At 44.5% G+C, this 15,000-nt stretch overlaps 2 protein-coding genes across 4 annotated transcripts in view; one reads left to right on the forward strand and one right to left on the reverse strand.

Moving 5' to 3' along the window:
- The window catches only part of LOC135107289 (uncharacterized), a 322,315-nt gene that overhangs the window by 115,195 nt on the left and 192,120 nt on the right, over positions 1-15,000 (reverse strand). The gene's annotated exons all lie outside the window — the stretch shown is intronic.
- The window catches only part of LOC135107288 (homeobox protein Nkx-3.1-like), a 21,164-nt gene continuing 11,653 nt past the window's right edge, over positions 5,490-15,000 (forward strand). The window contains 2 exon segments of the mRNA XM_064016962.1: positions 5,490-6,271; positions 6,273-6,786. Coding sequence (XP_063873032.1) covers positions 6,047-6,271; positions 6,273-6,786 — 739 coding nt within the window. The 5' untranslated portion in view covers positions 5,490-6,046.

Consider the following 15,000-nt stretch of genomic DNA (forward strand, 5'->3'; position numbering starts at 1 on the left):
TGGTTATCATGCATTATGTTCCCTGGTTGTTCCTGAAATAGACACGCCGCGCCGTATGTATTCCTCAATGTGCGGCGAGCGTGATTCCTCTTATGCCCGGGCTGGGGTGCGGGGGCTGGCTGGCGTGCCGTCCTTCATCATGTGTTTCGCCCAGCTGTTTGTTTGCCACTCTGCATGCTGGCGTGATTCACTGACTGCACCGGCACGGGATTTGGCAGGTGAAAACTAGGAAATGGTCAATCCTGTCTCTCTCTCTCTCTCTCTCTCTCTCTCTCTCTCTCTCTCTCTCTCTCTCTCTCTCTCTCTCTCTCTCTCTCTCTCTCTCTCTCTCTCTCTCAAACTAGCAGAAGTATTAATGATGTAAAATTTTAGTTACAATGACAACTGTGGACATAATAACGGTGATGATGACAATGACGATGATGATAACAGCTAAATTAACTACGACAACTCCTCCCTAAATACTAATTCACTACACTCTTAAATAATATCCTTCGTCCTTCATTCACGAATAACACTAATTTGTTCTTTCAGTTTTGCAGCCTCCTCCCCTCCCTCTCCTTCTCTCTCGTTCGTAATTCTAGTATACATTTATTTTCTATTAAAATTTTGATGAGCTACTACGTGTCTCATATTGTAACTCCTGCAGAAGACTGGCAGGCTTTGCTCAGTGTCGCGGGAATGCTGCTCCTTCAATGAACATAAGAATATAAGCACATAGGAAAAGGGAAGTTGCAAGAAGCCGTCAAGCCTACACGTGGCAGTCCCTGTATGAAACACACCTACCTATTTCCACCTATCATTTTCATCCATAAATTTGTGTAATCTTCTTTTAAAGCTCTCTAATGACTAAGCACTAATAAACTGATTACTGAGTCTATTCCATTCATCTACCACTCTATTCGAGAACCAATTCCTTCCCAACTCTTTTTTTAAACCTTATCAAGCTTGAGCCTGTGATTTCTTGTTCTCTCCTGATTACTGACCCTGAGAATTTTTGCTAATATCACCCTTGTCATATCCTTCTATATCACTTAAAAACCTCTGTAGGTCCACTCTTAACCTACGCCGCTCAGAGAACCAATCAAGGGAGCTGGAAATAAATAGCCGTACCATCTCAATTACCAAAAGGTGGCGGGGAAAAACTGACTCACAGACTGACAGACGGGATGTTGCTTTGTAAGAATAGAGAGCATTGTTGTGAAAAGCAAAAATTTTTGGCCTACTTTACACTGAATAGTTCTCTTATTCCAGTTTTATTTTAGAATTCGTCTAGTTTCTTTCTTTCTTTCTTTCTTTCTTTCTTTTTTTTTTTTTATCAATATAAAGCAGCACAGTCTCCCTAACAATTGGACGTTTAATGCAGTATCTTCAAGGGCTCACAATAACTGTTTTATAAATTTTCCTCTATATTTCTTCAAGGAGCGTTTATCAAAGTAGGTTTCGTCTTCTTCTCGTAAACATTTTAAACATTTTTCCCGCTGTTGTTTTAACTCGCGTATCCTTAAACGCCCACTGACTTAACGCGCTCGTATATTCATCTCATCCGTAATTATTTAATCAGTTTCAGTTTCCTTAATTACCAGTTTTCATGCGTGACTTTTTTTGGGTGGAGCCAAGAATTATTATTTAGCCACCCAGAGCGTGTGTTTCCCGAGTTTAAATCAAGAAGCAAAGCTGCCTCGGCCCTCCCTCCCTCCCTCCCTCGTGGACCTTGGAGGGCGATAAGAAAGTGAGGAGTGTCAGAAAAGATTAATTCTAGTTCATGTTTCAAGACAGAATACGTAGGAAAAACGTACACACTTCATTAATATTACTTTTCATGCATGTAATGCACAATGCATTAATATCCTTCATGAAGAACACATGACACGTGATGATAGACGGAAAGAAAGGACTAGACCAAAGGCTACTAAAGTTTATTTTCTGACTAGTTACCGAGGAGCTGATTGGGTGACTGATCTAGTACTAAGGCGCAAAAAAGAAAAAAAGAAAAAGAAAAAAAAAAAAAAGAAAAAAAGGAAAAGAAAATCATACGGCGCCACAATTACTGAGGAAACTTCACCAGCGGGACCAGAATTGAGAAATGAAAATACTCAACACTATACAGAACTCCCGAGCACCACATTCTCTATACAAGAAATGAGGATAAAACATCGGAATCTGCAAGTAACCTTTAATTTTAACGAGATACAGAACACCACTGCGCAGACTGGCTTAAAATATCTCATACACTTACTTCTTTCCATGACAATCACATTTTAATTTGACGGAAACGAAACAGAAACAAACAAAAAAAAAAAAAAAAAAAATTCTTAACTGAAGAAACAGAAAACCTAGGGAGGACTCGACGTACGTGCTACCTTCAAATTCAATAATATGCTTACGGATTGACAAATTAGTTACCTTATATAAACCTGACGGGTGGAGCAGAGAGAGAGACAGAGAAGAAGCGAGGAAGCACAATCACCAGTACCTTCACGTTGATTCCTCGCCACTCACCCACCCATCCCTCCTATACTTTTCCCGCCCTACGTAGGTACGCTTCTTTCCCTCCTCTGTACTTGTCTACCCCGCCCCACCCTGCACTCATCTCAACTCTCTCGCCTTCTGTGACGCTGCTGGAGTGAGAGACGACGCGATGGCAGCGGTGATGATAGTTATTACGCGATAAGATAAGAGTGTTTGGTTGGTCCCAGTGTGGTTGGGTTACACACGGTCCCTGACAGCGGGTTTTACGAGCTCCAGGAGTGAGGGGGTGTAGGGAGTGGGTGGGAGGTGGACGAAAATGAGGGAGGAGGAGGAGGAGGAGGAGAAGGAGGAAGCGTGGGAGGAGTAGAGGAGTGGGAGGGGAGCGAAAGGGAGTGGCCGGCCGCACTTCTCTGCTTGATTTGCATAATTGTGAGTAATGACGCGGAGTTGGAATTTTTAGAAAGAAGGAGTGTAAAGTGTTGTTGTTGTTTTGTGATGTGTGTTGTGACTGGTGGAATGTGTGTGTGTGTCTGGCTGTGTGTGTGTGTGTGTGTGTGTGTGTGTGTGTGTGTGTGTGTGTGTGTGTGTGTGTGTGTGTGTGTGTGTGTGTGTGTGTGTGTGTGTGTGTGTGTGTGTGTGTGTGTGTGTGTGTGTCCATTCGAAATCAATCTGAGTAATGGAAGAAAAGTGAAAATATACTAGTATATATAAAGGAGAAAAGGTTTACCATGTGCAATGACGCTAAAAGGAAATAGAAATAGAAATAAATAAATACTCGCACACACACACACACACACACACACACACACACACACACACACACACACACACGATCCAAATAAATTACACCACGTCTCAGAAATTATAATCCAAAGAAAAATGAAGAGAGAGAGAGAGGAGAGAGAGAGAGAGAGAGAGAGAGAGGAGAGAGAGAGAGAGAGAGAGAGAGAGAGAGAGAGAGAGAGAGAGAGAGAAGGAAAAATAAAAGTAGGGACCGCACCATAAATCAGTTAAACGTTTGATAAAGCTCTTCATTTACTTGCCACTTCTATTACTTAACGACCGGTACTGTCAGTAGGGAGCACCACACACACACACACACACACACACACACACACACACACACACTCGGCCAATCAGTCAGAGCTTGAAGAATGATTTAAACGTTGGAGAGAGAGAGAGAGAGAGAGAGAGAGAGAGAGAGAGAGAGAGAGAGAGAGAGAGAGAGAGAGAGAGAGAGAGAGAGAGAGAGAGAGAGAATGGTGAATTAATGACAAGAGAAAGGGAGAAATAAATAATGTAAATAAGGAAATTAATAGTACGACAGAGATGGAGGAATAAGGTAAAAAAGGAGGAGGAGGAGGAGGAGGAGGAGGACGAGGAGGAGGAGGAGGAGGAGGGGAGGGGGGTGCTGGAAGAGTTAAGGGTTATGCTTATTCCGGAACCCTAATATTACCCTTCACTTCAGAAGCGGGACGACCACACGACATATTGGCGGACACACACACACACACACACACACACACACACACACACACACACACACACACACACACACACACATAGTGAACTCAATAATAATGCAATAATTTAGGCATCACTTAATCTAATCACTGCAGTGTTGAGAGAGAGAGAGAGAGAGAGAGAGAGAGAGAGAGAGAGAGAGAGAGAGAGAGAGAGAGAGAGAGAGAGAGAGAGAGAGAGAGAGAGTGTTCTAGTCCCGCGGCGCACACTCCCCCGCACCACGACACACTGGATCACTAGCGCGACGCCCAAAAGGCCACAGTCGTGTCGGTGACCTGCAATTTGTACCACTTTACGACCCAGGCACCGGAGGGGTCCAGCTGGGCGACCACCGCGTACCGCTGACGGAGGGAGTGTACCGGTCTAAACTACAAGACTATTACTAAACTAAACTAAAAGTACTACTTGAATCTACAGTAAACGTCCTTATCAACCTGTACTGCTTTTTTGGGATGTTAACCTGAAGGTCGCTAACTTGTTTCTTCATGCTACTTTCCTCTTCTTCCTTTATCTTTTTTCTTCTTTCTATCTTTAGCCTTTTCCTCCTACCTCTAAATTTCGCTTATACCTCCTGCTTCCTTGCTTTCGCTCTTCTCCCAGTCCTGCCCTGTCCCTCTGGCATCTCCCTCCCTCCTCCCTCGCAAGTTGTATGAACGCGCATCGATAGAAGCGTTATTTATGTCCCCTCGGTGCCTTCTTATGCTCAATTGTGATACTTATTTCAATACAATATCTACACATGTAAGTGGTGCTCGATTACCTTGAAGAGACTCAGCTCCAAGACTCAGGACGTTGAGTCAACTAACCCTGGTCGTTCAATCTTCGTTGCGAGGCTTGACTGCCCCTGATTGACGGAGCCTCGATGCCTCCAGGAAGCGACACAATGGCCTGCAATGTTTTTGTATTTATGTATTCGCATTGAAGTTCCACTTCGTTTAACACGATGACTTCCTTTCCTTCCTAACAAAGCCGCATGCTCTCCAGGTCACTCACACGAGGCATTCAAGAGAATTTGCAATGTCTGGCCCAGGTGAGTGCCGCGGCCAGGTGTTGCCTCCTCAGTGCGGATCGGCTCCGAGGCGCACAGTGGCCAGGTCAGCAGCCACGCAAAAACTTGGACATAAATACTTATCTAAGTATCAAGAGCTAAACAGATTAGGGTTCAGCACCCCTGCCTGGGGCCCGGCACGAGCGATGGGACAGTCGTGTAGGCAGCACCACCACCACCACCACCACCCACCACTACCACCACCACAGCTGCCACCACCAACACCACCACCACCACCAGAAACAGAAATAAGAAGAGTGGTGGCAGCAGCAGCAGCAGTAGCCGAGCAGGCCACTGGTAGCAGCAGAAGCAGCAGCAGCAGGCCAGGCGGTGGGCTGTTTATCTGCAATAATGAGGGCGGCGCCGCGGGGCGGGCGGCCTGGCCCTCCATCACTCACGGGCCGTTACCACCGCCCGCCGCCCGCGGGCCGCCCGCCGGTCCAGGACCACCCGGACCACAGCCCACCCTAATTTGACACCCGAGTGGCCCGCCCTGTTAGAATATCTCCATTAACCCCGTCACTTCACTCCCTGATTGAGCTATTCATGGTCTCCTTTGATACGCCGGTCTCTCCTCCCCATTGGCGAATTGATAATCCCCAAGCCAGTGAGCGAGGAGCGCCGCCACAGGCCACGCCCCCGCGCGGCTCTCCAGCGAATGGAGTGAAGTTATGGGCGGGTCTTGCCACGGTCCCGCCCAATCACGTGTGTCGGCCGCCGTGTGTGGTTGGCGGGCGGCGCCCGTAGTCACTGGCGGGCGGCAAACATCAAAGGCGGCCATTAGGCGTGTGAAGGCGCTGCTCTGTCATTAACCAGTCGACCAGTTGGCACATCTTCATCGGCGGCGCCGGACCCGAGTGATTACTCTCCGCCTGATGCGGCCAGCATCAGTCTGTCGGTGACCAGCGCAAGGACCGGAGCAGTGGCCGAGTGGGCGGCGAGCAGCTGTGCGAGACTGAGTGAGCACCGCGCGAGGCAGGTCCGGCCGGCCAGTGCGGGGCGATGGAGATCCGGGTGGAGTGCGTGGCCGGGATGGAGGACGGCGACTCGCCCGCCTCGCCCCGCGGGGAGCGGCCGCCCAGCCCCTGCGAGAGCGAGATCAGCGTGGGCTGTGAGGGCGAGGCGCGCCAGCCCCAGCCCTCCCCCATGGACATGACCACCCACGCCGATACTTCCACTGAGGATGAGGAAACGGAACCTCGGTCGCCCTCCACCTCAAGGGGGGGCGCCGTCCCCCACGTTATCTTCGGGTTCCCTCCACACAGAGTCATTCACCTACCTCTCCGACGACGAGTACTTCAGGCCGCTCAAGAGGCTGGCCATGTCCGGCACCTCCCCGCCGCCGTCTAGAGAACCACTCTCGCCCCAACGGGATCAAGAGCCTAAGGCATCTTCTCCCTCGCCTTCACCGGAGCCACAGGAGCCCCAGGAGCCACAGGAGGCCGGGGCGCTGCCTGGGCGGGGCGAGATGGCGGGCGGCGACCAGAAGCAGGCGGCAGGGCTTCGGTCCTTCTCTATACTAGACATTCTTTCCTACAAACCTTCCCGCCGAAAGTCCTCCATCCCCGTGAAGATCGTGCGGCCGTGGGACACGCGGGAGGAGGCGGCGGCCGAGCCCCACGCCAAACCTGCAGGCCAGAGCGAGAAGAAAGGCGGCGCCAACGACAAGGGCAGCGCGTTGGACGCCCTCTTCAAGATGACCAACAAGACCCTCGACAACCTCAACAAGGACGAGAAGACAGGTGAGGTGTCACACACACACACACACACACACACACACACACACACACACACACACACACACACACACACACACACACACACACACACACACACACACACACACACACACACGAACAATGATAACAAGCCCTATAACTCCAAACATTCAGGTGTTGTTCCACCACAACCACAACCATAAACAACCACTCTTCATCGCTGTCATCACCACAACAACACTCATCACCACCGCCAACACCAAGCACAAAAGTACTAATGAGGGGAATACACAAACTGAACACAAATAAACACTGACCTATGCAACACACACACACACACACACACACACACACACACACACACACACACACAGTTAAGAAAACGGTGTGCGTGTTTACCCTGAGAGTCAAACACAACACACTCACACACTCCTTGTTTACCTCAGAGGCGGGGGAGGATGGGTGGGGTGGGGGAGGGAGGATGCAAAGGCAGGAAGGAGATGAGGGGAGGATGGGGAAGTGGGAGGTGGGAGAGGACTTGAAATGGAGAGATAAATAGCCAGAGCACGTGCTATTATTATTATTATTATTATTATTATTATTATTATTATTATTATTAATATTATTATCATTATTATCATCATTATCACACTCACCATCATTATCATTCACACACTACACCAATACACCACTCCAATATCTATCTATCCCTCTCATCCCCTCCCTCCCACCCCCCCCCTCCTCCTCCTCCTCTCCCTCCTCCTTTTTATCCATCTCTTCCCCCCTCTCTCTCTCTCTCTCTCTCTCTCTCTCTCTCTCTCTCTCTCTCTCTCTCTCTCTCTCTCTCTCTCTCTCTCTCTCTCTCGTATCCCTCCTCCACTCACCTGCTGTCCCCACCTGTCCCCAACACCACCGGAAATTACAAGGTAAGATTTTGTTAGTCATTTACATATCCGGTGCGTTCATCCCTCGCCGGCCATTACCATCACAAACAGGAAAGGAAGGAGCACAGAGAGAGAGAGAGAGAGAGAGAGAGAGAGAGAGAGAGAGAGAGAGAGAGAGAGAGAGAGAGAGAGAGAGAGAGAGAGAGGAAAATAAGTAAAACAAAAATTATGAAATCATATAATATACTGTTACCAATGTTGTGAATCTTTTTTATGATGATTCGCCAATGATAAGTAATTATTCATTTTATTTGTATATATATGCGTTTTATTTTATTTTATTTCTTGAAGATTGTAATTATAATTTCTCGTGTGTGTGTGTGTGTGTGTGTGTGTGTGTGTGTGTGTGTGTGTGTGTGTGTGTGTGTGTGTGTTACGGAAAATCTCTCTCTCTCTCTCTCTCTCTCTCTCTCTCTCTCTCTCTCTCTCTCTCTCTCTCTCTCTCTCTCGCGAAAACTTTTATTCCTCCCCTCTCTCTCTCCTAATCGTCCTCCCGCCCTCTTCTCTCTCTTTCCTTTCTCCCTGTCCCTCCTTCTCTTCCCTACGCCCTTTTTAAAAACAATCCTTTCACGACCAACACTCACCTTACTTCCCAGACTGCTACTGTCAATAATATCACCTAAAAAATGCAAAGAAACATAGGTATAATAATAATAATAATGATAATAATAATAATAATAATAATAGTAATAATAATAATAATGTTGTAAAGACCATAAATATTTGCAGTCAACAAGGCCTTCCTTCCCCAGCAGCCAACATCAGATCAACTCGTCACGTTTTCCTCTCTCCTCCCTCCCCTTCTCCTCTCTTTCCTCTCTCCTCTCTCTCCCTCCCTCCCTCCCTCCCCGGCACCTCCCTCCTCAAAGCTTCATAATATGCACGGTACATTTTATTTATTATTGATTTTCAAGACAACACCCAATCAATGATATGTATTCTTATTTCAACTCGTATGTATTACAGTTTTCATCGACTTGGTAGTTATTATTCTATCATGACTTGTGGGGGATGGCGAAAATTACATGATGATGATGAGATGCAAGCACTGGTAATAACAACAACAACAATAATAATAATAATAATAATAATAATAATAATAATAATAATAATAAGAGGAAATCACATTAAGCAACGGTAAATGTCACAGAAGCATTTACGTTTAACACTTAAAAATCTCCTTTATTTTCCCACATTTTTCCCACGGGACCGTTTCCGTCTCCTTTCCGCCAGTGAAAAGTCAAGCTTCGCTCTTAAGATGTATTGTCCTTTATGATGCAAGGGCCTGACCTTCAACACAGCACTGAAACATGTCTTATTTTTCTGCTACCATCCTCTCTCTCTCTCTCTCTCTCTCTCTCTCTCTCTCTCTCTCTCTCTCTCTCTCTCTCTCTCTCATACATACACGCGCCATTCACTCACTCCACCGCCGCATCAGCTTAACGTTTTTCACACCTCATTCCCTCTTGTTCTCTCATCATACACGTCTTTTCCCCTTTTATCTTTGGCCTTCCTTATTAACCTCGACCCCCAACTCGACCCCGTTATCGCCTGGTGGACCGGCCATCTGTTACAGCCAGTTAGCGGCGTGACAATTTATTATATCCGATGCCGCGAGTTTCAAGCGTGAGATGGACTGACTGACTGACTGATGACTGCCTCGCTACGAACTGTATCATCATTTTATACCGGCGATCAAAAGCTCCTTATCGAACGCTGCGTGGTATTGATCGCCGCAGCTGCATTCGGGAACATCTCTATTATCCTTGTTTTAATTCATTTACCTGTTATTTATATTGGGAGTTAGTGATCTCTCTATCTAGGTAATGCATCCGTGGTACATCTTACTTCCTTCACCTGGCCCGGGAATGGTATCAAGGGACATGATGCGCAGTACTGCTCGAGGAGGGGAATCATGCACAGGTGGACTTTGATGGGTTTCACTGCTGGCATGACATGTTACGCACTGATGGTACTATTGCCTTGTGGGACGCCGTGATGTTATGCACCGCCACCAGCTGGCTAGCATTTCAGTGTGGCTGTTGTGTAGTTTGAGATGGCTTTAGTGTTTATTATCACTACTACTATTACTACTTTTACAAACTACAACTGCTGCTGCTACTACTGCTACTACAGCTTTTACTACCACTATCAGGATTACTATTGTCATTATCATTACTACCATTAGCGGTGTGGTCTGGCGGATGACGTTGTGGTCTAGGAACTCCTAGGCTTCATTTGGGCAGGTTTTGAATCCCTGCCAGGACAGACAGCTGAGGTCTTGCCAGTTCAGGTTCCCATGCAGCCGTCCACAGCCAGTCCCCAGCGAGCCCCAGTGAGTGAGCGAACAAGGTGTGGTACGTGTAATTGTGCCAAACTGGGCACGCCGCGAATATGACCTGGACTGATTAAATACTGTATTTCTACACACTTCAGCGCCTTGTTTCGACTTTTCAGTAATAGTGCTCATGATATAAGTAGGATTAAATAAGTCTTTACGAAATAAAAAAAACAAAAACAAAAATAAATACCTTATTTCTAAACACTTCAGAGACATATTTCGACTTTTGAATAATGGTACTGATGATTTATGTGGAACTAAATAAGTCAATAGGAAATAAATAAAAAATAAATAAATAAAGACCATATTTCTAAACATCTGAGCGGCCTGTTTTGGCTCTGAATGACAACTAATGATTTATGTAAGTTTAAATAAGTCTATAGAATATTTAAAAAGATTGAAGGCCGCACTTCTGAGCACCAGCACCTTATTTCGACTTTTCTTAAATAACAATAGCATGGCGTGGGACTAAACAAGTCAAAAGAACATAAATAAAAAAAAAAAATAAATAAATAAAGATTAAAGACTGTATTCTTAAACATTTGAAAACTTATTTTGACATCTTGTAGATAACAATACCAATGATATAGACAGGATTACATAAGTCTATTGGATGTTTGAAAAAAAAAAATAATATTCCCTAACAAACTGTCACTTCAGAACAACATCTAAACCTTGTATTCTGAAACAATGAAGGCTTTAACAGGTTCAGATGGAAGCTACTAGGGTTTCATAATGGTGTTTTCATGATTCAGTGATACTCTAGCAAAGGTTCTGTCTCGTCAGTGAGAAAAATAACTTGTAAGAACACGACTAATCCTCTTTGTGGCATCTGAAAATGGTCCTGGTGAGAGAACAAAACGTTTGAGAAAACCCAGTTAAAACTGAAGGACTGACGGTGAAGTCACAGGCACCACCCCCGCCTCTCTGGCCAAGCATCACTGTTACTAATACAGTAAATAACCATGATAAGCCACGCAAAAAAAAAAAATAAATAAAATGGTGGCAATGATATTGATGATGATGATGATGAGCGATAATAACAGTAATAACAAAAAAATAGTAATGACAATAATAATAATGATAATAATAATAATAATAATAATAAGAAGAAGAATTATTATTATTATTATTATTATTATTATTATTATTATTATTATTATTATTATCATTATAGAAGTAGCATTAATTATAATCATGGAGTAATAAAGATGATAATAATGATGATGATGATGATTATGATGATGATGATGATGATGATAATAATAATAGTAATAATAGTAATAATAATAGCAATAGAACATTATTACTATTATTATTATTATCATTATTATTATTATTATTATTATTATTATTATTATTATTATTATTATTATTACTATTATAGTTGTTGTTACAATAACCAGTAAAAATATGAATTGAATAAGAATAGACAATTATTATCATTATTATTATTATTATTATTATTATTATTATTATTATTGTTGTTGTTTGTTGTTGTTAGTTTTTTTTTGTTGTTGTTGGTTTTGTTCCTATGACCATTATCATTATTTCTCTAACCATTATCACCATTATAGTCATCAGTGTTATGAATTTCATTATTACAATTATTGCTATCGTTGTAATTTTATTCAGTGCCATTAAGTTTTAGCCCCAATTATGTGCAGCATTATAATTATAATAATAATGATAATAATAATAATACTGATAATAATAATAATAATAATAATAATAATAATAATAATGATAATAATATAAATGATAATAATAATAATAATAATAATAATAATAATAATAATAATAATAATAACTATTATTATCATTATTATTATTATTATTACTATAATGTTGTTATCATAATCGTCATTGCCAACATCATAACTATTATTTGTGTTATTTCTTTATCATCATCACCATCCTCATCATCACTTCATCCTCTACACAGCACCTTATCCTGCAAACAAACACCACCAAATCGTTCACATGTCCCTTCATTCAATCAGTACTGCACACCCTGCCTTGCCTCGCTGCCTGCCACCCTCACACACACACACACACACACACACACACACACACACACACACACACACACACACACACACACACACACACACACACACACACTCGCCTCCATCACTCCTGCTCCACACTCCCCCGTCCCCGAATTCAACAAGTGTTATTTTACGGAGCACATTATCCCCCCCCCCGCCACCGTTTTTTTTTTTTTTCGAAGTGTATTAAACATGCATCCAACTTTATATTTTATCATCAACTATACACATCATAAAAGCATATTTCACAGGTCTATCAGGGAAGAAGCACGCTAGGTTATACATGTAATGTCGATCGTGTTTCTTCCCTTTAGAAATATAACTTGCAAGGGCAGCCGATGCGTGCGGACTGTAAATAATGAACGTAAATAATCAAGACATAAGCATCAAATTAGAATATATAGATGAGGGTGAGGTGTGGGTAAGTCAGGCGGACAAGGCAAGGCAAGGCAAAGGCAAGGCAAGGCAAGGCGCAGGTGAGTGATTTGTGCCGAAAAATGCGCGTCGCCAGCCAGCCAGCCAGACAGCCAGCCAGGGAAGGTGCTTGCTCGGGCCGTGCTGATTAATTTTGTTGGAAAGCACCGTCGCGCGTGTGTGTGTGTGTGTGTGTGTGTGTGTGTGTGGTGTGTGTGTGTGTGTGTGTGTGTGTGTGTGTGTGTGTGTGTGTGTGTGTGTGTGAGTGTGTGTGTGTGTGTGTGTGGTGTGTGTGTGTGTGTGTTTTCTCAGATCACAAAATTATATATTACAAATGATAATCACTTCACTGAATGTTCATGGGAGAAAAAACAAGTTTAATCTATTATCTATTATCTCTCTCTCTCTCTCTCTCTCTCTCTCTCTCTCTCTCTCCTCTCCTCTCTCTCTTCTCCTCTCTCTCTCCTCTCTCTCTCTCTCCTCCTCTCACCTCTCTCTCTCCTAAGCGTGACAGCAAACAGTCAAGCTGATGAAGCACATGCAAATGAATAATCCCTCCCCAACCTCTACCCCTTAAAAAAAGAACAAAAAAAAAGAAACTGAAAACCAGCCGCCATTACTAACACCCCAAAACTCCTGAATTTCCTTCCTTAAGCCCCTCTCACATGTTCCCCCTCAGGTCCTTCCCATACCCATTAGTTCCCCCATCACTACTTCCTTCTGCACCTGCCCTGCCCATGCCCTCCTCCTCCCCCCTCTACCCCCCATCCCCATCCTCCTCCCTCTTCCTCCCTCTCCCTCCCTCCCCCCTCCTCCCCCGTATTAAGTCGTTGAGAATGACAGGACGCGGGGGACATTCGTGACTAAATTTCCCTTCAATTTGTCGGCTTTGACTCATATTTCTCGGTAGTGTCGCTACGAACGGCTGGCTTCCTGGTATATGGGGGAGGAGGTGGAGGGAAGGACGGGGGAGGGGGAGGTGGGTGACTGGTGTGTGTGTGTGTGTGTGTGTGTGTATAGATGGGTGGGTGGGTATGTACGTGGGGTCATACTTTTCCTATTTTTTTTTCCCTTTCCTACTCTTTTTTTTTACCCTCCTTCTCTCCTTTCTTTTCCCTCAATTCCTCTACTTATCATTCTCCTATCCATCCATCCTCCTCCTCACTCCTCCTCCTCGTTCTTCATCCCTATCTCCCCCAATGCGGCATCCCATCTGGCTTTCCTCATCCCCCATCACCATCACCATCACCACCACTAGGACCATTCACACCAGCACGGCCGCGACCACCAAACAAAACACTTCTCTTCCTCTCCCCTGCTGCCTCTCCCTTCCTCTCCCCCCTGTATAGCTGATCCGTCGCCGCCACAAGTCTGCTCGTATACATCGTTAAAGCGAGGGCGGCCATTAGCATACGAAGCCACCCCAGGAGGGACACCGGCTTTGCACGACCCGGCCGACACGGGGACACGCCTCCTCCTCCTCCTCCTCCTCCCCCTCCTCCTCCTCCTCCTCCACCTCCTCCTCCACCTTCTCCTCCTCCTCCTATTCCTCATGGGTTTCTCTGATGCACGAGGGAGGCAAGGAGAGAGGCGTATGAAAGAAGGGCTTAGTGATGAGGGCCAAAATACAAGACTCATGAGGGATGGAAGAAATAAACGAGAGGGAAGGATGATGTGGTGGTGGTGGTGGTGGTGGTGGATGGGAAGGATTTACGAAGCGTGGAAAGGATGTGAAGATATGTATGTGACGATGACAAATGGCCAGAACACACACAGGGAGGAAGGAGGAAGTGTTGTTGTTTTGGAAGGAACACCAGAAAAGCCGTGAGTGGGAGGAGTAAGGAGAAGTATTTGTAGGCTTTTTGGAGACTCAAGCCTGTGTGTAAGTGGAAGACAACAAGAAGAGCCATGATAAAAAGGAAGACTTGATGATTTATTAAGAGAGGAGCGGATATATTGTTTATAGGAGTGGATGAAATAGGAAATGTCGCCGGGTGTGTTGAAATATGAAAGAACTTAAACAATGTAAAGAGGACAAATGATCAAGGTGTAACAATAATAGTAATCAATTAATTAAGCTTTCACGAGAGGAACGCGAGTGTAAAAATACTAATGATAAAAAAGTAAAAGGAAATGTTGTCAATGATGTAACTTAAATGAACTTAACACAATGGAAAAGGACAAATCGGTAACACTCGTCACCAGCAACACAAATTCCCTTTCCTGTTTCCGCTCCATGTTAGGTCGACAGAAAATTAACGCCAGCTCAGCATTTATGGAGGAAAGAATGTCCATACTCCTTAGTCAGATGAAGGTACACGCACGAACAATTAACAGAAACGGGAGAATGTCAACCAAGGAACCAAGTCAAAAGAATGTTGAATTTTCTAAAGGAACCCCATGCTCCCTAATGCAATATTCCCGGAAATTTTCAGTGACAGCCGTTGAAAGGGAAAAACAAATAGGTACGACATTATAAAAATGAAAG

The sequence above is a fragment of the Scylla paramamosain genome, chromosome 15, assembly GCF_035594125.1.
Source record: "Scylla paramamosain isolate STU-SP2022 chromosome 15, ASM3559412v1, whole genome shotgun sequence".
In the NCBI taxonomy this organism is placed as follows: Eukaryota; Metazoa; Arthropoda; class Malacostraca; order Decapoda; family Portunidae; genus Scylla; species Scylla paramamosain.